General features: G+C 47.3%; 1 protein-coding gene across 2 annotated transcripts in view; it reads right to left on the reverse strand.

Annotated features, from left to right (window-relative positions):
* Nucleotides 1–23,833, reverse strand: part of Cog7 (component of oligomeric golgi complex 7) — a 58,374-nt gene that overhangs the window by 884 nt on the left and 33,657 nt on the right. For both annotated transcript variants that reach the window (XM_034522575.2, XM_034522565.2), the window contains exons 10-16: nucleotides 21,644–21,760; nucleotides 19,330–19,395; nucleotides 15,109–15,295; nucleotides 13,784–13,924; nucleotides 7,705–7,788; nucleotides 6,428–6,542; nucleotides 1,782–1,925 (exon numbers count right to left, since the gene is read on the reverse strand). In XM_034522575.2, coding sequence (XP_034378466.1) covers nucleotides 1,782–1,925; nucleotides 6,428–6,542; nucleotides 7,705–7,788; nucleotides 13,784–13,924; nucleotides 15,109–15,295; nucleotides 19,330–19,395; nucleotides 21,644–21,760 — 854 coding nt within the window. The remainder of the gene's footprint in view (nucleotides 1–1,781; nucleotides 1,926–6,427; nucleotides 6,543–7,704; nucleotides 7,789–13,783; nucleotides 13,925–15,108; nucleotides 15,296–19,329; nucleotides 19,396–21,643; nucleotides 21,761–23,833) is intronic.

Genomic DNA, 23,833 nt, shown 5'->3' on the forward strand with positions numbered 1-23,833 from the left:
GACCCTGGGAACCTCACCCTCAACACAAGGCTGGTGTAACAGGTGGTGGCCTGGTAGCATGCAGGCTCCACTCCCCAGCTCACCCCTGACAACTAGTTCATGCCGGTTTAATAGCCCAAGCCTAAATCAAATTGAACATGATGGTGAGGAGAGACCTAGCTGAGCATGGTGGTATACACCTTTAGCACTCAAAAGGCAGAGGTAGGCTGAGCTCTGTGAGTTCAAGGACAGCCTGCCTACATAGTGAGTTTTAGGCCAGCCAGGGCTACACAGTGAGACCCTGTCTCAAGAGAGAGAGAATCAGACAGACCTCTAGGGATCAATCATTCTAAAACACAGCCCTGGATTCTAATCACCGATGGCTCAGACAGTACTGTCAGAACAGAATACCCAGCTGCAGCCTGGAGTGCCACCCTTACCAACCCTGCCCATGCAGACAGTACCCAGCAGCCAGCAGGGATGGAGGTGAGAGGGCAAAGAGGCCTCAAAAGTGTCTGTTGTGTTGGAGGGGTCACTGCATGGGCAAGTCACATCTTCTCCTCTTTCCACTGAGAAGGCCTGGAGCAGGTAGCACCAGCCAGCCCCCCACTACTCCCCAAGTCCTCCTGACCTTCTGATCACTACCTGGCTTCACCTTCTCTTTGTCTAGTCCTGAGTACCAGGTCAGGCCAGGCTTTCCTTGGGCCCAGCTCAGTGGTAAACCCAGGAGGCCCTAGTCTGCCATGACACTGTGTTTGGCCAGCAATATGGTCTTATGTGAATGTTTGATTTGAATATCTCCCATTCCTTGCATCCTTCCCAGCCCTCAACCTCACTTCTTTATGCTCAGTAGGTGACAAAACAGTCTAATCCCGACTGTGTGCCATTCCTTAGCACTACAGCTGGCACACAGTAGGTGCTTAAGCGATGTAGAGTAGGCAAGGAGGGAAGAAGAGGAATGACATGGACCACTGAACTCTAGGGGCAATCCTAGCATCTCATGCACCCCACACCATCATCCCGTTCCCACTGCCTCCTCTATGCTCTTGCCTGTGCCAGCCCGGCATACCAAAGGGCATCTGAATTTCCTTATCCATCTCTGAATGCCTGTGCCCAGAAAAATCACTAAAGGTGGTGGTGCCTCTGGGAAGAGCCAAAGGCAGGCTGAAAGGAGGAGGGCAAGGATTCAGGGCAGCTGGACTGTAGGCTGGCCCATCACTAACCACTCTGGAACCCCAAGGGCTGAACCTTGCTTCCAATTCTTCATCAGTAAAACAAACAGAAGTGAGACCTGGCTCAGCCCCACAGTCACCCAGGTCACAGTTGGGATGAGTCTCTGGGAGCTGATTATTAAGGCTCCTCCACCCTCTCTCCAGACCACTTAAAACTCCAGGAGGAGGGAATGGGGAAGCCATGCCCTCTGACCTGGGGCAGGATGGGGACCATAGAAGAGCCTAGCATGTGGCCTTGTCATCAACCTCACCTGCCTACAGGATTGACTAACATAATGGGTGCATGCTTGCTTCAGTGCCTGACATGCCTGGTATGCAGTAAGCACTCTATAAACGTTAGTTAGGTTAGTAATTACTATGTCACTGGGCAGAAGACCATATATCTCACAGAAGCCCCCATAATGGTTCTCCACCTCCATGGATTTCCAGAATCCTTCCACCTAGCTTCACCCCACCAACTCCAGAATTAAAGTTAGGAGGAGCTTTGGAGTAAGTAACACTCCTGGAGAGCAACAGGGAAGTCAAACCTGCACCTGCTTCTCTCCTCCTGCCTGGACCATGGGCACTTACCAATGTCTGTAGCCAGCTGCTTGGTGGAATGCGGGGTCACCTCTGGGATCTGGAGGATCACATCACAATAGGTCTGCATGGTAGCTCTGGCAATGGAACCCAGCCAGTTATCAGCCATGTTGTCCAACTCAGGAAGTTCATCCCCTAAAGGGGAAAGAAGGTTACAGAGAAATATAAAATCTGCCCAGGAAAAGTCACCTCTCAGGGAGTCCTAACTCCCAGGAAGTGCTACATAGCCTAATGTACCAGGGAACTAATGGGCTCAGTGGGAAATAGGCATGGGAAACTGAACAAGGAACCTATGGGTCCTCTAATACTGACCAGAGACAAGGAGAGATCAGAAAAGGAGTCATTCTGGCGCAGCTACCCAAGTCCCCATAAGTCTGGGAACCAAATCAAGCCATAGAGGCCAGGACTTCTGCAGGCAGAGGGGGACCTGAGAGAGATGAGAGACTCGAAGTGAAGACAGAGGTGGGTACTAAGGGAGCGAAGAAGTGACACATAAGACAGGTACCATGCTGGAACCAAGACTGGGGCTCAAAACAACACCACCTCTAGGAAGCCAATGGCCCCCAGCCTCCTGAGACCACCTACCATCTACACAGAGGGTAACAGGAGCCCTGCCTTCATGGAGCTGCCGTGGGAGCCATAGTTACACATAGGAGCTCCTAAAAATGTATGCAAACAGGATGCAGGAGTAAGACCCCATGGCTGGTGTCTCAGGAGAAAACTGTGCCGGAGAGATGAGGAAGCCAAGGTGTGGCACAGCCTGAGGATGAGGGGCAGTTTCTTGGGATTCAGACAAGTCCAGATCTACCAAGTCCCTGCTGGGTCTGGGCAGCTCAGGCTGCCCTCAGTACACTCCAGCCAGGAAGGAAGAGGCTTGAAAGCACAGCGAAGCCAGCTTCCCAGCAAAGGCTGTTCAGAGATTTATGCCACAACAAAATCTAGTCAGTCAGCTCAGGCTACACAGAGACAAACGGGCCACTTGCCAAACGAGGGAAGAGTGTTCTGAACAGAAAGCACAAAACTGTTTTTAAAGTTCGTGTTCAGGAGAGGGCTGGAAAGACGGCTCAGCAGGTAAGAGCACTTACTGCTCCCACTGAGAACCTACTCACATGTGGTGTACAGGCAAAACACCCTTATACACAAAATGAAAATTAATAAATTGGAAAACTGTGTTCAGGAGGAACGGGGAATTAGCTCAGTCAAGGGCCTCGCATGTACCAGGCCCTAGGTTTGATCTCCACCACCACAGAAACCAGACATGGGGCACACGCCTATAATCCCAGCACTTGGCAGGTGAAGGCAGGAGGATCAAGAGCTCAAGATCATCAATGGCTATGTAGTAGGAGGCCTGCCTGTGCTACACAGCACCCAGCCTCAAAGAAACAGACAAGGAAATATCCATGACTGAAACTCATCATTTTCAAAAAGAACTATATAGTGACGGTGATGACTTTCAATAGCAACAGCAACAATAATAAAAACTTTCAAGTAAAACATCGTGTCACATTTGTAATACTTTGAGAATACCAAGCCAGCCAAGACTATACAGCAAGACCTTGTCTCAAAAAAACAAACAAAAAAACCAAAACAACAACAACAACAACAAAAATATAACTAAACAAGGGGCTGGAGAGGTGGCTCGGTGGTTAAGAGCACTGACTGCTCTTCCGGAGGTCCTGAGTTCAATTCCCAGCAACCACACTGTGGTGGCTCACAACCATCTGTAATGGGACCTGATGACCTCTTTTGGTGTGTCTAAAGAGAGCAGTAGTATACTCATACACATAAAATAAATAAAAATGAATCTTAAAACCTAAATGAATAAAAATGGTAAAGCACACACGGGACTGTACTTGTGAAAAAGGCTGTGCATGGCTGCAGGTGAGACAGAGCAGTCCCAGGCAGGCTGACGGCCATTGTCTATGGGTGGGAAATTGCTTTGACTGCTTACTGGTTGAGTTTTTGAGGAAGGGTTAACTACGTAGCCCATACTGGCCTCCATGTGTGCGATGGAGACAGGGAGATGCCTAAGATACTTCAGCTTACATAAAGTTCCATTTCCTTATGTGCAAAGCACTTATAAATGTGTTCATTTTCTATATACTTTTAGTTTTATTATTTATTATGCATGTGCAGATGCATGCATGCCACGGTGTGTATGCAATAGACTCTTGGGAGTCACTTCTCTTCTTCCACCTGGTGGGATTCAGGCACTGAACTGAGCCTGAGAGCACTTCTGTCTGCTGCCTCAGCTTGGTAACCCCTGCACAGGTTTTTTAAGCCTCCAATATATTTACTATTTAGGAAAAGCACTTTTATTGAGAGTGTGGTGCTACTACACCTACAGTCCTAACACTTGCTAGATGTAGGCATGAGGTTCCCAGGTTCGAGGACAGCCTCGGCTATACAGCAAGAGCCTTTCTCAAAACCCTAACAAAAAATAAAAAGAGCCTAGTCGATTACCCAAGGCAAAACGTTCCTAATGGCTGTTCACTGTGGGGATTTTGTTCTGTTTGGAAGCAGGTCAGCTGTACTGATTTGTTTTTTGAGACAGGGTCTCTATCTTGGAACTTGATGTGCAACCCAGACAATCTTGAACTTGTGACCCTCCTGTTCTTAGATCCTGAGACAACAGGCAGATATCATCAGGTCAATACCATCTTGTTCCTTAAATCTGCAATGTTAACATTCTAGAAAAGAAAGTCATGCACAGTAGCACAGGACTTTAATGCCAGCACTCAGGAGGCAGAAGCAGGCAGATGAGTTTAAGGCCAGCCTGGTCTACAGAGTGAGTTTCAGGACAGCCAGGGCTATAGAGAGAGACCTTGTCTCAAAAACAAACAAATCTAGAAACAACCAGATTGTATATAAATATTCGCTGTATATTTTTTCCTGTCTTCTGTATGTTTAATTTCTCAGGTGGGGGATGGGGGGTGACAAGGTGAATCAGTGCTTGACAAACCTAAGGACCTAAATTCCACCCATGGATCCCACAGTGGAAGAAAAGAACTGGCTGTCACAAACTGTCATCTGACCTCCACATGAGCATGTGCACACACGCACTCACATATACTACTTACTCCCCTCAATAAAATTTGAATAATATCTTGGCTGGGAATGCAGCTATGCAGCTCAGTGATAAAAAGCTTGTTAGCATACTCAAGTCCCTAGATTTGATCTCAGCACCACAAAAAAAATAGGAAAAAAAAAGAGGGGGGGAGAGAGAGAGAGAGAGAGAGAGAGAGAGAGAGAATGATAAATACTGCTGGACAGGGTGGTGCACTGGGGAGCTGGAAGTAGGAGGATCAACAGCTTGAAACTATTTTTGATTACATAGCAAGTGTAAGGCCAGCCTGGGCTAAATGAGCCCTGTCTCAAAACAACAAACAAAACCAAAATATCTGGATTAATGTTCTTGGCACTGTCTTATTTCTAAGTACTATTGAAATCGACTCTGGTGAAGCCACCCTAGCTGCCCACCCTTAGTAAATGATTAGCAAACATCTGGGGAGTGAGTGAGTGATGTGTGACCATCCCTCGATATCCGACAAGACACCATGCTCTTCTTGATGCAATGCAGCAGGCAGTTCACACGGCAGCACGACTCTCTTCCCAAGGAACCTGAAGCAGCTTTCTGTCCTTATCAGCCACACACACAACACAGCATCCAGGAGATGAGACACCTGAAGCTTGACTTAACCTTTCAATGTTATGTTATCTTCACTGTGCTACTCTGTAGGAGCAGCTGTATCTTTTACATACCCAAAGTGTTTTCTTCTTCACTCAAAAAAATAAAATTCAATATTAGAAGTTAGGATGATTTTTGATCAGCAAGTACGTGTGCCCTGCTCAACACTGTCAGGTCCAAACAGCAAGTCAAAGGAAGCAGCTAGGTGACAGCATGCTTGCTTTATCCGTTTAGCGGTGGTAGGACATGTAGAAGCAGCATCGAGCTGCAGGCAGAGTCATCAGCACAGGACATACCAGAGAAGTTGTTTATGGGGACCGGCACACCATTGCTATGGAGTGGCAGCTTACCTGCTAGCTCCCAGAGAGCAGGAGGGGTGCACATCCCTGTGAACACATTTTAACCACTAGCTGTCAAGACCCCAGGATATTCTTGCCTTGGCCTCCCTAGCTGTGGGTATTGCTGGCTCCCTGCAGGACTCTGCTGGTTCCCAGTGCACTCTGTGCAGAGCAAAGTAAGACAGCTCTTCCCCTAATCCTGGCCGGACCTCATCCCTGCCAAAGCTCCTTAGAGAGGCACTCAGCCTTTCTTAGTTCCCATCATATGGTACATATAGATGTAGTTTTTGTTTGATTTTGTTTTTGTTTGACTATATTTGGGGGGGGGGGGTGTGAGGGGAAGATCTTATTCTATAGTCCAGGTTGGCCTGGGACTTACTATGCTGCCCAGACTGGCCTCATGCTTACAGTGGTCCTTCTGCCTCAGCCTCCCACTTGCTAAGATTATAGGCGTGAGCCACCTTTTCTATGCTGTACTTGACAACTACAGCACTGGAAGTTTAGAGAGGCTTACAGCTGAAATGTTGATGATGGATCTTTTAAGTCCCATATGACAGGCACACACTGCTCCCTCCCTGGACAGCAGCGCTATGACTTTCTGGTCCCCTTACCTTGCTCAGGAGGGAATGGCAACTTCCCAGCATGCAAGGCCAACTCTAATGCGGAGTCCTCTTGAGTCACAAATGGCTCAAGATTCAGGGGCAGGGACATGATGTACTGCCCAATCTGAAACAAAAGACAGCACTTTCAGCCCGACACTGACAAACCAAGGTAATTGCTTGAAAAGTTCGTTTATGGAAACCAAACTACTAAACCTGGGACCACACCAGTGTGAGGTGATACTCGTTATCGGCAACATTTCAGAAACAACCACGATGAGACTGGGGAGAGCTCACCCAGGAAGCACTGCTGTTCAAGCCCGAAGGAACCCAAGTTCCTCCCCCAGCACCCATGTGAAAAGCCAGGTATAGTGGTGCATCCCTATATTTCCAGGACTGAGGAAACAGGCAGGTGGATCCTGGAACCTGTTAACCAGTCAGACTAGCTCAATCAGGGAGTGCTAGGTCCCAGTGAGAGACTGTCTCAAAAACAAGGTGGCTAGCTGGCTTCCACATGCACGAATGCATGCATGCATGCACACACACACACACGCAGAGAGAGAGAGAAAGAGAGAGGGAGAGAGAGAGAGAGAGAAATAGAGAGAAATAGAGACAGAGACAGACAGACTTTGCAGATTCATCCTTCTCTGCACTGACTGCAAATGTTCTGAAATGTGTCCAGCACCGCCTACTTCAATGAGACAGAGGGCACCAAAGACTGAAAGCACTGTGTATGTTCGGTTTTCATTGCTGCTCACAGACAAGAGCCCAGGAAGGTGCTAACTTTGGAAGTACACTCAAGTCCTATCTCTTATGCTTGCACCTGGTTCTGTTTCTCTCTCCCTCCAAGAAGACAGCCTGGAGAAAAAAGGAACTATACTTTGCCATTCATAACTACAGTCTAGAAAATCACATTGTAACTTTCACACAATAGAAAACAAAGATAGCAGAACCTTCTTGGCTGGTGCAGAATCACAAAAGGGAAAGTTGTAAGACATTCAGGGCAAGCCCACACAGCTAATACAGTATTTGTCACAAATGGACAAGACAGACACGGTGCCACCTGTGCTCATTTCAGGCACTTCCTTGTATCACAATTCACACGGGAAGAGCGGGGCAGGTACAGCAGTGTCCTAGCATCTGAAGTAGCCAGTGGCTCTGCTGCGTTTGCTATCCCAAACCAGGGCCACGCAGCACAAACCAGTTGATGGCTTCCAGAAGGGAATCAGAGGACAAGCTAAGCTGTGACACGCAGAGACCACCTTGGAGCACACCCAAGAACCTCTTACATTGCTGATGTACTCGAGAGGTGTGAGGCTGAAGGCAGGCAGATCGTCTGTCAGGGTTTCACCAATGCCCGCTGTGTTCCAGCTCTGGAAGGAGACAAGGAAAGCAATCAGCAACTTGCTACCGTCAGCCCCAGAAGGTACATTGTGATAGCACACAGAGAACCATGTGGCCCTTCCTGGCAGTCACCCATGGGCAGAGCTGATCTGGAGGCCTGATGCCACTCAGCAAGCCAGGGACATCTCTTTGAATGTCCTGGAAGTCCACCCTAAGGTGCAAACCTCTATCTCCCAGCCTATGGAGGAGCGTTTGCCTTCTCAGCGTGACTACCAGAGAGACACTGATCACTTCTGTTTATCCCACTAGGAACATGGAACGAGTTAGCCAGCCCTCAGTCTGTGCTTACATGATGGGGTCGCCATGCAAAAACCCACTGTGGCTTCACTAACCTTGGCCTTTGGAACTCTAAAGTGGTTGGAAACCTCTGTACTCTTTCTCAGAGAATGCACGAAGACTGCTCCTCTTGGGAGGGAGGCACCCCATAAGCCCTGTGCTGCACAGAACACCCCAGCCTCACTCCCCACAGCCACCCTGCCTCAAGTGAGGATGTGTGGCCTTCTCCATGAACCTCTAACCTAACCCAGGACTTGGTTGAACTGTCCTGTCTCTCAGGACAGGCCTGTGACCCTCTGTAAGGGGACGGCCTCAGCACCCGTGCAGCTCTTGCTATTGAAGTGGGAACATCTCTGGCACTGCTGCAGGCGCTTCCTGGCAACCTGTAAGCAGGTCAGCACACATGTGACCACAGCCTCATCTTGACACACCTTTCAGAGAAACCCAGCTTCTTGACTCCTCCCTGGAGATCAGGGCCCTTTCTGGCTGGCTGGCTGCCAGGAGTAACCCTTGAGGTCACAGTGTGACTGCTCTTAGCAGCCACCTGGTGCCCGATTCAGTTGTCTGATCCTTTAAGTAGCATTCCTGGCATGGAATGACAAAGCTACCCCAGGGCTCTTGGCCCAGGCTAAGTTCCAGCAAGCCTCTATGTCTAACTGGCAACTCCACCTAGTTTCTGTTTCTTTGAAGGGTATTGGTTCTTTTCTTCCTTGCCTTATCCTTTCTCATTTTCTAGATTCTTTGTCCTTGTTTGAGAACCTTTTTATTCAAGTATCTCACTCATCCCAACTAACTCCCATCCACTTTGGTTGGTTTGTTTGTTTGTTTGTTTGTTTGAGATGAGGGCCTCATAAGTCCCAGGCTGGTCTTAAATTCACCAGGTAGCCAAGGATCACCCTGAACAGGTCCTGATCCTCCTGCTTTACCTCCCAAGTGCTTGGTTTGTAAATACATAATCATGTGGTGTTGGAGACTGAACACAAAGCTTCACAAATGGCAGAAAAGCACTCTATCAATATTCCTACATCCATTGCTCCAAATCCACCTTAAGGGGACACTCCACCCACCCACACTTACTGTAGCAGTTCTAGTGACAATGACCCCCATAAACTCATATATTTGCACATTTAATCCCAAATTGGTAAACTGCTTGACAAGAATTAGAAGGATTAGAAGGTGGGGGCTTTGTTGAAGGAAGTATGCCATTGGGGGCGGATTTTATGGTTTCAAAAGCCAATGCAAGGCCCAGCAGCTCTTTGCCTGTTGCCTGTAGATCAGGAAGTAAAGCTCTCAGCTACTGTTCCAAAGCCATGCCTGCCTACATGTCTCCATACTCCCTACCATGATGATATTAACTAAACCTCTGAAATCATAAGCAAGCCCCAGTTGGATACTTTCTTTTATAAGAGTTGCCATGTGTGTCTTCACAGCAGTAGAATGCTGACTAGACACTTACCTAGTACCCATGATGCTCACTGCTTCATACTAGTCTTTACCCTTGTTCTCAGAAACTACTGAGGCATTAAGATGGCTGGATGCCTTGCCCCTCCCTACCCCTTCCCCTCAGCCTGTTCTCTGTTCTCTCTTGTGTGTTCACAGAGACAGGCTGGCACAGAGGGGCCTCTGTATGAGATGCAAGAGTCCAGAGGTACATGAGGCTAGAGAAGGGATGAGACACAGGACGTAGGCAAGTATGGAGTTGCAGAAGTTAGGATAGAAAGAAAATGAACAACTTTGTACACCAGCCTAGGAACAAGTACCTTAGTCAGCAAATAACTTTCTAGGGGAAGGTGGGGTGGTCAGGAAGAGGACTGCAAGGGAAAGAGCAAAAGAGAAAGGAGGGAGGAGAGGAAACGGAAAACAGTCTCACCCTACAGAATCCTGGCTCCTGATCCAAATAGTGTCATCTACAAGACAACTGAAACTCAGAACACAGATGAGTGATATTGAGAAATTATTCTGGGGCGGAGGGGGGCAGAGAGAAGGCTCAACAAGTAACGTGCTTGCCACCCAAACCCAACCTGAGCTTGACTCCTGGAACTCACATAAAGGTGGAAGGAAAGAACTGACGCTGGCCTCAACATGCAGACTGTAGCACATGTGTGCCTGCACTTGCACATGCATCACATACACGTGCGCACACACTAATAACAATATTATTAATATCCTTTTATTAATAATAAAATATTTTAATAATGATGGTAATAATAATACCCTTCCTAGAGCCCTTATTTTAGATAAAGCAGGGTGCTCCAGAGCTGTCATCATGGAAATGAAATGAGTTTCCCATCCTCTTCTCTCTACTCTGTATGTATAAGAATTTTTGTTTTAAAAAAAAGCCTTTACTTTAAAAGCAGACTCTCAAAGCCAGAATTGTTGGCACACACCTTGATTAGGAAGGTGCACTTAGGAAGCACGTCTCTATAAGTCTGAGGCTAGCCTGGTCTACATAATAAGTTCCAAGCCAGTCAGGGCTATATAATAAGATACTGTCTCAAAAAATAAATAAATACACACATACACACACACGCACACACACAAGCCCTGGGGAGCATAGGAAGGCTGAGAGATGATACTGGAGCAGTGCTCTGTGAAACTGCATGCAGCCACCTCTCTGAGGGAGACTGGAAGTGAACAAAGGGGTTAAAACCATCCCAGAGATGGTGGAGACCTGAAGCAGGAGGCTGTGGTCACGAAGGAGAAGGTCCAGAAGCAACACTGTGGAGCAGGACAGGGGTGAGAAATAAGACACAGCAAAGACCATCATGGCCACCATCCCTCAAGAGGCCAAGTGCTATGAGTGGCGGCCTGAGAAAGGCTTCTGAGAGGAAGCAGAAAGAGCCTCAAAAGAGCAGAGGCAGGCACGGAAAGCAGGGGGCGGGGGGGGGGAGCGAGCTGGAAAGTTTGGAAAGGGGTCAAGATGGAATGGCCTGAGCTGGGAAGGACTCAGACTGCAGGGAAAGGCTTACCTGAGGAGAGCAATGAGGAAATGGTGTAGATTATTTCTCAATTGTTCTAGATTTATTTAAACTGCCCTTCAAAAGGGCTTTTCTACTCATCTGTCAGCAGGTAACACAGGACAACGTCAATAATCTATTCTGAATTGAATATAGTGTTAGTTAATAGTCTTAACATACAAAGGGGCAATACAATTTACCAGCAAAAGTTCAACACAAACACCAGTGACCCGGGTTTTATTTTCAAATCCTCCAGGCCCCAGTGTTTGCCTTTGTATTGTGTGCTGGACACTGGCTTTCACACAAGTCCTTCTAACCTCCAGGCTACCCTGGTCTATCCCAGTGTCCCAGCATGAACAAAAGGCAGGGATCCCAGCAACTGGGCTATGAACCACACTAAGGAACTCTGGGATGCAGGAATGGAGGCAAAAGGACAGGAGGGAGACCGTTCCAGAGTGGAACTAAGACTTCAGTGTGGCCAGCACCACAAATGGTGACAAAATAAAGGCATAAGAACACAAGCCAGCAGGGCGGCTCAGTGGGTCACGTGCTTGCTGTGAACCTGGAGCTGAGTCCTACTATCCCATCTGGTTCCCTTTCAACTTTACTTAAAGTCAGATGAGACGTAGGCTCCACGGTCTCTACTCATGTTGCTTTGTTGTTTAGTTTGATTTAGTTTTTGAGACAGTCTCACTATATAGCCCATAGATGACAGGGAGCTCATTCTGTAGACCAGGCTGGCCTTGAACTCAGAGCTCTGCCTTCTGAGTAGGATCAAAGGTTTGTACAGTCTTGTAAAGACAATACATATAACACAAGTCCACGTGTCCTTGGAACTACTGCTTTAAACACTTACTTAGCCTGTGATACAATTGAGTAAACAGGTCATTGGGACTACTGGACATCAAATGTTCACATTCACATTTTAGATTGTGACATTTTAAAGACATTTGCTGTACTTTTAATGCTGCATTGTTAAGTGTGTTTCTGAAAATGAATATACACATACTTTTTACTTTAAAGACTCAATTAAGCCCTTTTTCTTAGAAAATGAGAACACAGCTAAGTGGAGATGCAACCCCAGACTTAGGAGCTGAGACAGTCTGAGATTAGCTTAAAAGACACTGTCTCAAGTAACAGTGGGGCCCTGCAGAGATGGAGATAGCTCAGCAGTCAAGAGCACTGGATGCTCTTACACAGGACCCACGTTCAGTTCCCGGTACCCACAGAGTGGCTCACAGTCATCTATAACTCCAGTTCCAGGAAATCCAATGCCCTCTTCTTCTGGCCTCTGTGGGAGCTTCACACACACACACACACACACACACACACACACACACACACATTTATACACATAAAATAAAAATACATTTCAAATTTTTATGTAAATATAAATATTTATATATTTATTTTATTATATATGCATATATATGAATATATCTACCCCATCTGATATATATCCAATGTATATGTTATACATATATATCTATAATGTACATATCAGAATGAAGATTCACAGAAGGGAAGAAAAGTATAATTTCTTAAACTCTGTGAGCAGTAGTGGTGCATGCTTTTAATCCTAGCACTCAGAGGCAGAGGCAAGGCAGATCTCTGTAAGTTCAAGGCCAGCCTGGACTACAGAGCAAGTATCAGAGCAGCCAGAGCTACACAGAGAAATCCTGTCTCAAGAAGACAAAACCACACCAAACAAAGAAACCACTTCATCCACTGTGGCCATGCTGTGCTAAAATCTGCCACACACTATCCACAGGATGGAAACTGCTGCATCTACATGGCTCACAGAAGGCAGAGGAAGCAGGCATGAGCACATGACTCCACATCCTCTCTGATGCAGCTCTCTGAGCCCTCAGTGCTGGAAGTACAAACTCCAGCTACAGTAAACTTCACAGCATCTCACAGAGGGTCATCAGGGTCCCAGGGTGAAACCAACTCCAAAATCACACAGTTTATAAAACAGCCATTTTATGGACAGAGATTTTCAGAGGCAGTGAGGGGCTGAGACTTGACCAAGGCTATGCAGGGACTCTGCTCGTACTTTGTAGAGGCAGCAGAAAACCAAGGCCTTCTGATTATACCACAAGAGTTTTTGTCCTTAAAGGATCTACACTCTATAAGAAGCATATAGTTGTGTCTTTACCAAGCAATTTTTTTTCTACAAAAGCAGAACCTAAACAGACTTAGGGAGCTGGGGAGACAACTGACCAGGTTGGCAACCCATAGGGGGAGCAAAGGGATCTGAACCAAGAACAGACAGGGAAGTAGAACAGATGTGACTGCTCTCAGCAGCTCCTCCAAAAGCAACTGGGACAAGCAGAGAAGGGAGGAGGCCATGAGGCAAGGGCAGTGAGCCAACTCTGAGACAGGAAGATGGGAAGATTTCAGGAAACAGTGGCAGCACCAAGCTGGGTGTGTGGCCTACAGTCCCAACACGCCAGCACAACAGAGTATGTGCAATCAAAAGAGGCAGAGCCCCCTTCACATCCCATGGAGAACCAAGGCACATGAGGCATGCTCCTGCTAAAGGACCACAACTGTCAGGGCATCAGAAACTCATGCCACACCGGAGACTGAAACGACCAAGTGACTCTGCTGCCCTCAACGGCAGGGCTGTTTGCTCCTGTGTCTCATGGTAGGCAGGGACAAGATCCTGGCATGGGCTGAGGATATGAGGGACCTGGGAGAACAGATATTGCAGTCAGTGGGAACTCACATCCATCCTGGAAACCAGCAGCAGCTGCTGTTTGATGCGCAGGAAGACCGAGTCGAAAGCCAGCTGGTGGGCCTGCTGGTTCAGCCGGGTCAGGGCTGTGCGTGACGCAGACAGCAGGTTGTGGTTACTGGACCCCTTCTCCTGAGACAGGGAAAGGCAAAGGCAGGTAAGCCCCCAAACAAGGTCATCATCTAGTCAAAAGTGTTGAAAAATCACTAAGTGGACAGCTTCTACAAGAGTGGCCCCCAAACCTGACCCTGGGAAAAGGCTAGCAGACAGATTTACAAGCTCAAAACACTGAAGCCATGAGGGCTGACATCAATTTCCAGGTGACTCTGATGCATTTATCCTAATATGAGTTTATGTATTTGCAATTTGGGAAAACCTAACTTGTGACCATCCCTTGGGGACTAAGGAAGAGGGGAAAGAGCCATGGCCTCACATCTAAACACAAGTGATGGACAGAGCTCTGATCCCCAGAGGGGTTGGGTCAGCTGCCCTTGACGGAAAGCCAGAGTATGTACAACCTGTGTGAGTCCCGGGAATCCACACAGCCTGAGAAAATACAGGGATGGAAAATGTAACCTTAGTTCTTGTGATTATAAATGGACCGGTTACAAGAGACATAAATCAGATTAGCAATAAAGATAAACAGAGTTGGTTTAACCTAACCTTAGAAGCATGGATGAATGAGCTTACAGAACTGCTTTAAGAAGTGTGTTTGTCAAGCACAAATGCAGCTAGCGGTCGGCCAAGGTGCAGAGACAGGGAGACTTTGGGGAAACACCATGAGGGTCTCAATGCACAGTTCACCCCCAGAGCACTGCACTTCAGAAGAGCTGAAGAGCATATCCAGTGACATGAATGCATCTCCAATGGGAAAGCATTCTGAACCAGATGCCCCTGGTCCTCTTACAACCTGTGGGCCATGCCTAGGAGCTAGGTGACTCACTCCACTTGCTGGGAAGTCCTCTTTGCCTTGGACCCAGAGAGCCTAAAGCTCAAAGGCAAGGTCAGCTTCAAAGACTAGCCAGGAAGGGACCCCCATTGTCATAGTGTCATAGACATGTTTATCTCTGAACTGAAATACAGGAAGCTTGCTGGACAGTTCTCAAGCCTGGTTTTCATCCATAAAAAGACCTGTCCATCCAACTCCTACAGCCTTATCTCAGCGAGTTCCAACCCAGCTCCTTAAAACTTCACATACAGGAGACAGAGGGATGATGGCAGGGCTGCAAACAGAGCCAGAAAACCTGGCACCAGGGGAGAGTGAGTGACAAGGGAAAGCTTTCAATTGTAAGAATGCCGCTGGTCTGGTCTCATACCTTGAGGGTATAAAGTATTTCCATTAAACTGGCATATTCAGCAGGGTTATCTTTCTGGAGGTAATTATATTCCTGCCATGGGTTCTTGGCAGGGCTCTTCTTGTCTGTCAAGATGCTGTCCTGAAAACCTGCCAGGCTCCGAGGACTGTAGGAGTCAGACAGATACTTCCCCGCTGTGGACAGGATCCTGAAAGGAAAGTGGTGAGCATCATGCCCTGAACCAGATGTACTGAGCTTCTCTCTTAGAGCATTCCAATGGTTCCTCCTAAATGTAGGACACCCTCACGAGGTAAACACAATTCAGGTTTGCCTTACAAGGAAATGAAGATACGCTTTCTCATTTAGGAATGATCTGGGCCTCAGGTACACAAAAGAAAGCAGAATACACACTAAAAGTCAACTTTAGCTCACCCGTGCCACCAGAAGACTCTGTCTATTGCTACGGCAGACGGCCTGCCCAAGGGCAGCACTTAGCTGCTGCAATCTGGGACACTATTCCCGTCCTTACTCCACAGGCGTCACGGAGGGGAAGAGTCAAAGGCCTGGGTGAGCCCCCGACTAACTGGAAGTCTATGTATCCCCAGCAGGAACCTTCCTCACACACTACACTACAATGTTGCTATTCACTGACACACCACAAAGTTTACTTTTGTGGCTTGGATGCTACAGGGAGATCTATTAAGAGAGACTTTTCAGAGTCTTCAAGAAAGGAAACTGCCTCGGGGAGCTTCTCTATGGCAATCCACCTGCAGTACTGCTACGGAGTTGAGTCTCTACTGACAAGGAGCGATGCTAGAACACGCTTCTCCCTCGGCCCCCTCCTGCCCTTCAGCCTCCATACTTGAATGTGCACAGAACTGTGAGAAAAGAGAAGGCCCGTGACAACCCCAGTGCAGCTAACTCCCCCAATGCAGCTAACTCCCCCACCCTTTTTGAATGTTTCTTATGAAAGCAATTGCTTTGGATAAGCCAAGTTTTAGATCACAACCATTTATTTAAAACACACACACACACACACACACACACAGGCCCCTGAGCTAAGCAAGGTGGCATATACCTGAAATCAGGTTAAGGCAGGAGGATTACAAGTTTGAAGCAAGCCTGGATCCTGGCTCAAGAAAATGAAACTAAACCAGGTATGGTGATACACACCTTTAAACCCAGCACCTGAAGACAGACATTGGTGGATCCCTGTGAGTTACAGGCCAGCCAGGGATATGTAGTGAGACCCTGTCTCAAAAATAAAAGGGAAAGAAAAGAAACCAACGGTAAAGCTTCTTGCTGAGCAACACTGCAGCTGTGGGCTTCCTCAGACTCACCTGCAGCTCAAGCTGCTCCCACCTCCAGCAGAGCCTCAAGATAATGTTCCTGTTGCTGAGCCCACCAGCACTTTTTGGTTGGCTCTTTTGTCTGTCTAGGAAGCTGTGGCCCACCCCTGACCACCTCCCTTAGACTTCACTGTGAGGTCTGGATTGAAGAAGCATTCTGTCTTTTCTTCCCCTACCCTTCCTCACACCACCTCATCCACTTAACTAACAGAGCAATCTTCCCAAAAGGCAAATCTGATTTTTCTTTTCCAGTATCGTCCTCAACTCTCCAGGATAATACTAAAACACACAGAAGCCTGGTAGTCAGGGTCGATCCCTCACAGCCTCACATTGTCTCTGCTCACCCTCTGCGCACCACGTGTGTGTGTGTGTGTGTGTGTGTGTGTGTGTGTGTGTGTGTGTGTGTGCTCACAGGCTCACTCTCACTTCACTCTGTCCTGAGTGTGTCCCCTGAAGATCGCCAGGCTCCCCTCCCCCCCAGGGCACTTGGCCCTTTGCTGCTAACAGCCTCTTGCCTCTGCCATGCACCTACCACAGGTTTTCTCAAGACTCCTGCAGATGTGAGGACAGAACAAAGTGGCTTCATCACCCAACCCCAGCACCCAGCACAGTGCCTGGCACATGACAGGGTTTAACAGCTGTTTGCGAAGGATCCACGGCTTCACATGAGGAACCCAGCCTCCCCCTGTCAGCTTGCCATCCATGTTAAAGAAAACGAGGCATGCTAGACACGCTTTCTGCAGCACAGATTGTAGTTTAAAGTGTCCATGTTTGGGTAAACACAATTCTAATGCCAGAGAACTGATGGCACCAGGTCTTAGCCTCATCTCCATACAGACATCACTAGGCAAAGGCGACCTCATCCCAGTCATGTCCCTAGCCTCTGAGCTGAACACTTGATTTCCCAGCACTGTAGCGGCCTCCGTGGCTCATCTGGGGCTAGTGAAGAGTAAACAGTCCTGACTCTCAAGCTCCAAGATTAATGGGAAGGGCTAGCACATACCACTGTACCTAAAGCATGCAGTGGGTGTGCACCAAGGAGGAAACGGTATAATCTCACCTAGCTCCTCAATTCGTTTCCCTTCAAGACAAACAATTTCTCTCCTCAGCCATGGGAGCCTGTACATTTACAATGAATTCCTGAAACCCAACTGTCCATTTGGGTTCTACAGGAACCTTAAAAAGGGAGGCACACCTAGACTTATAATGGGGCTGAGATCCAATAAACCCTCCTAAGTGGAAAACATCCTAAAGTCCTTAACCTGGGCTCCTAGCTTAGCTAGAGGGAGCTAGTGGGGAGTTGTGGGCTAGCTGCCACCGCCCTGCATTGTGGGAAAGGATCATAGCCCGAACAAGCTAGTCTAAAAGAGAACAAAATTTAAAATATATTTTCTCTTTAATGTACTAGCATGTAGCTACAGTATCACAAATAGAACCATTGTACATCAGGGACTTTTATGCCAGTGTTTTAAAGGAACGTAGAGAACATGAGGAAGGTTAGGAGAAGCCTCCAAGTCACCAAGGACAAAAGGTGACACCCAGCTCTGATTTACACGGCCCATAACTCTTTTGCAAAAAGATCTTAAGAGTGGAAGCCGATGTCAGTCTTATCCAGAGTGGTTGCTCTGCCTTACGTGTGCCTGCCCCTGGGGAGTGGCTCTGCTAGAGTCTGGGTTCTAAGGCGAGACAGATGGGGAGATAAGATAAGCTTTACAGGGTGGCTGCCACACACCAAGCTACGGCCCAGATGGGAACACAGATGGTGACTATCCCCAGGCTCAGTACTTCCAGTATGACATCACCTCTTTCAGAGGTTGTATGGTCTCTCGATGAAGCAGAGCCAGCCTTTTAGCTTCTCTCTAGGCTGCAAACTGCAGCTACAAGCTCTTCCCATAGCCATGCACTCCTCATTCACCTTCCTAACCAGAGCCTTTGGAAGGCAAGGGATTACGGAAAATTACTATGTCCTGAAGAGGAGAGATGTCTAACAAATATACCTACAGCAATGCCAGTGTAAGGACATGCTGACAGAGGAAAGTGTGGGAACAACACTCACACTCTAATGACTTAGAGGACAACAAAGTTAAAATTAATACCCCTCTCAGGTGGGCATGGTAGTGTATGATTTTAATCCCAACCCCAGCACTTAGGAGGTAAAGGCAAGTAGATAGATCTCTGTGAGTTCAAAGCTAGCCTGAGCCTACAACATAGTAAGAACCTATTTAACACACACACACACACACACACACACACACACACTTAACCTGGCCACACACCAGGCTTCTTAATTCCTACAGGATGAATGAACAAGGAAACCGGGAAGCGTGGTAGGAAAATGTCTGAATGATGCAACCCTGGATCACATAAAAAGCACTGGCAGTGTTAGAGGAGAGACAGGACTGGAGAATGGGTGTTTCTTAGAGTAGACCCCAAAATTCTCCTTTGATTCCCAACCCTTGGCAGCTCAGAATTTTGCCCCAGGACCTGGACTGCAAGGCTGCCGGGGTTAATTTCTATCCTCTGGGCTTGTCTAAAGTCTTAGTCATCACTTGTAACATGCTTTCTATGGGGAAATTTATTTTGAGCCCAATAACTGACCATAAGTAGAAGCCTAACCCACATATAATTGGGAAACAATGTGTACTATTTCCTCATCAGACTGACGCCTCCATATCTAACCAGATTTATATGACTACTGCCAAGTAGGAGAAGCCTTGCCCTTTTAGGTGTTCAATAAATGTTTAATGATGACAGTAATGACACCTTGTATCTAGGTACAGACAGTCCTTGAGCACTGTGGCTTTCAGAGTCTGCCCAGACACTGGACCAAATACCTCTCAGCCAAGCACCCCAGGGAATGATGGGCAGGGAGAACAAGGACACCCCCTCCTACCTGTTTGCCAGCTGCTGCTCAAAGTCCCCACACTGGCGCAAGAGCTCTCCACAGGTGGCTATGATCCTAAACAGAACACAGAGCACTTTAAGCTCAAGCACTACCTGGTATGCTAGCATTTACAGAACAAACACAGTCCCATTCATAAAAATTCTAACTATTTGCTCCTTCTGATAGCACTGGGTTCTGACACTGCCTCCCCGAAATGTTTCATAAAATGTAATGAATGTCAGAGGTGAGTGCAGGTTCCTCCTGCTGATGTCCTCCATGTGACTATGAAACACAATTCTGCCATGAAACACAATTCTGCCCAGCGTTCTCTCAAGCAGTTTTACAGTTCCAAAATACTGGGTTTTGACTAAGAAAATTGGCACCCAATGTTTAAAATCTGAAATAGAAATGCATTACTCAATAGCTACCAGACAGCTACTATTTGCATAAAAAAACTGTCTTCCTGTCACACATGAAAGGTGGATGAGGACCAGCCCATTTGTCTCCGAGATAAGCCTGAGTGACCGGTACATCTGTGTTTCATAACCTTTGCATTCTGAGGTAATATTATGCCAGCTCTCAGACTTTAGTTACTGGTCCTTCAACAGCAAACCCATTATGCTGGGACAAATCCAAAGATTCAAAACATCTCAAGCCTAGTTAACTTTTAACTCTCTCTCTGAAAGTGCCTGTCATCACCAGGGTATCTGGACATTCCATCATGAGAAAGGTTTATGAGAAAGTAAAACATTCCACTCGCCTCAGGTGCTCTACAACAGCCATGTGCAGAGGATTTCCCAGGATACCAAGGCACCATGGGAGAGGAGATGCAGTTAGCATCACAGTCCATAAACATAATGCCCAGGACAGAGGCCACGAGATGGCAACCCAAGATGACCCTGGGTGATCCTGGATTCACCCTGACTACCTTCAGTGGCTGCCTGAGCTCTGCCATACGACCATTTACCATGCTTGTACCATGATGCTGCCATGTGACACACCCAGGCACTGGGGCCAGAGATCAGGCAAGACGTGTAAGTGGATGAAGGGCATCAGCTGAAGAACAGCTTGCCTCTGGAATGCAGATGCATCATAAAAAGCAGTTTTGTAAGGGGAAGTTTCTCTAGATGAGCCAGTCAGGGACTTCAGCTGCCAGCACCATTATCTCTGTGACAGTGCAGACTGGTTTGTGCCACAGCTTTGAATTTTACAGGCAATTCAAAGATCTGAATTGTGCCAAATTTGCTTTACATGGTGGCGACTAATCTGAAATTACCTTAAATGCTCTGATGGTAAGTAGTGTCATGGGTCAGAGACTTTTCAGCTGAACATGCCAGGGCCAAACCTTCCCAAGACCCTACTGATCACACTCCTCAGGCAATGGGATGTCTGCCAGTGGCCCCAAAATCACATGAGCTCCTCAGAGTGTAGCCGTTGGTCATGAGAGGGTCAGCTCAATGCCTGCCACGCGACTCCTGCAGGACCCTTTCCAAAGACGTTCTTATATGATGAGACTATGGCTCTTAGACCCAAACCAGGATAGACTAGCTCAGCTGTGCTCTCCAAAATACAGCTGTGTAATTTAGCTTTGGAAAAGAAACCACAGGTTGAGGAAAGGGGATCTCATACCAAATGTAAAAGACTTTGTAATTAAAGAAGAAAAGAAATTTGTAAAGAATTATTTTAAATATTTCACAGTGGCTGGAGAGATGGTTCAGTGATTAAGAGCCTTTGCTGCTCTGGAAGAGGATAAAATTTCAGTTCCCAGCATCCATGTGAGGTCTAACAACCACCTTACGCTGCTTCCAGTGGGTCTGATGCCCTCTTCTGGACTCCCCCAATACTGCATGCACATAGTGCACAGACACATATGCAAATATATACAAAAATAAATAAATAAATGAATCTTTAAAATTTTAATAAAAATATTTTATAAGCTATAGAAAATCTTTGGTAATTTTTTTGTTGGAAGATGATTTTTTTGTTGTTGTTGTTTATTGGCTGCTTAAACTTAGGCACTAGCTTAAAAAAAGGCACTGAGCCAGGATCACACCCACTTTTGATCCAGCACTCAAGAGGCAGTGGCAGACCAATTGCTGTAATCAAGGCCAGCCTGGTCTACACAGCAAGTTCCAGGACAGCCAGGGCTACACAAAGAGACCCTACCTCAAAACAGACAGACAGACAGACAGACAGACAGACAGACAGACATAGGTACTGAAAGAAATAAAAGAAACACTTCATAAACAGATATTTTACAAACCAATTTATGATCAAACTGCTTGCTGCAATGGCGCATACTGCACTGCAAGGTCCACCTTACCTGACAGAGTTCTGAAAAGCGGTCCAATCTTCCTGGAACAGGGAGTTGGGAGGAATGTCATCCAGCTTGCACTTCTTTCGAATGGACTGAAGAGCATTGGTGAAGTGAGACACATACCTAGGGAAGAGGAGGAAAAGGACAACTCTAAGCACAGCTGTGGACACAGCATGGGCCTCACACATGTCAGCCAAGAATCCTGTGATAAAGTAAGAACACTCGGGAACCTCTGACTACAGAGAAATCTCCAGGCCATGTAATAAGGGACAGGGCAGCTTCAGGGGATGCTCAGAACGAGGAGGGAGGGGATGGCCACCAAATGGAATCCACTGGCCAATGAGATGCTGCTGCAAAACGACCCCTCATGGACATCCTCAGAGTCTTCAGAAACAGGTTCTACAAACACTGCGGAGCACACAGCCCCACTGTGACGCAGTTACTGACATCCAGGGTACTTTGTAAGCAAATCTTCCAATCTAGACTAGTCATGGCAGGAAAGCGCACCGAGGAGCACAGAGTTAGACTCAAGGTAGACACTCACAGGCTGCGCTGAGGGTGCTCATACACATGCTGTTCCTCTCACCCACTCCTGCACTGTCACTAAATGGCTTACTTAGTGTTTGTTTGCTCCATGCACAGAGCTGAACTGCTGTTTAACTATCAGCTTTGTAGAACAGGGCCTGCACTCTATAGCTCATTACTACGTCTCCAGATGAGCTCCTGGTGAGGCATGTTTTTAAGGGAGTATATTTCCTCCTTATGCCCTCAAGAAAATTAGGAAGAGGACGGATAGGGGCTATGTCCTCTGGAAGTCAAGAGTACTTATAACATCTGTGCATCACAAGAAGCCTAAACTCACTCCCTCCCTAGACCAACAGCTCTAAAAGAACAGAACAGAATGTGATGCCTAGGGCCTGGAAAGGAAGCTGTACAGCAAAGAGAAAGGCCACACGTTCACTCTGACGTAGAAGAACTGACCCAGACACACCCCACAGCTGCAGACACCCCATAGCTGCAGACACCCCACAGCTGCAGATACCCCACAACTGCAGACACCCCACAGCTGCAGACATCCAACAGTTCCAGATACCCCACAGCTGCAGACATCCAACAGCTCCAGACATCCCACAGCTGCAGACACCCCACAGCTCCAGATACCCCACAACTGCAGATACCCCACAGCTGCAGACATCCAACAGCTCCAGATACCCCATAGCTCCAGACACCCCACAGCTCCACAGCTCCAGACACTATACATCCACTCCTTTACAAAGACATCCCAGGCTTTAGCTGAGAAAGCTGGGAAACCACAATTCCACAGAAAGCAGAGACCTCAAGAGCAAACTGGCCGTAAAAGTTAGGAGATATAACTGATTCAGTTGTGAGAAATGAAACAACTGTCAGCAGCCAGCAGCAGCCACTATGACAAGTGTGCCAAGGACAGGCTACTGACAGGAAGCTTCCATGACAGAGCTCCTGGGATGCTGAACAGGCAGGAAATCTCACTGTCCTTCAGTCCAGAATTCCAAACACAAGTATAATTTTTATCACTATAAACATATATAATATTACACCCTTCAATTCACCTTCACAATACACAGCTTCGTGTGTCTGTCACCAGAGAGTTACTCAACGTTGGGGTGTCAGCTATCATCTTTTCCTTCATAGGCACAGCCATCAGTTTACTCAAAGCAAAGACACTGAAACTCAGAGGGGACCATGACCAGCCTCCTAGGTGCCAGAAGCAGGCTGGGCCCAGGATGATCCAGCTCCAGCACAGCATGCCTGCCACAGCTGTGAAGCCATTTTTCTACAGCCATTTATGGGCCAGCTTAGTGTGCAGAACCAGAGCTCAAGTCAGGCCATTCATGCTGCCCTATCCTCCCTACCCTCCTGCCCCAAGCCCTCCTCTCCCCTGACAGCAGGAGCTCACCCACTTGAACCCTTGACAAAATTAGCTTCAACTCCATTATAAACTCTGTAATATTGGTAATATCCAAATTCTAGAGACAATGACCTCATTGCCCCATATTCTTTTGTATACAGTAAATTTTCATACAAAATATGAATTATTTTGCAATCACAAAAACAACAGATGAAAAGTAAATCTGGTCAGTGCTCAGAGGGGTAAGAGCTGAAGAGAGAGCGCACCCTGTAAGTGCAAGGCCTCATCTGCAGAGAGCTGACAGATAA

Source organism: Arvicanthis niloticus, chromosome 1 (genome assembly GCF_011762505.2).
Source record: "Arvicanthis niloticus isolate mArvNil1 chromosome 1, mArvNil1.pat.X, whole genome shotgun sequence".
NCBI classification, from domain to species: Eukaryota; Metazoa; Chordata; class Mammalia; order Rodentia; family Muridae; genus Arvicanthis; species Arvicanthis niloticus.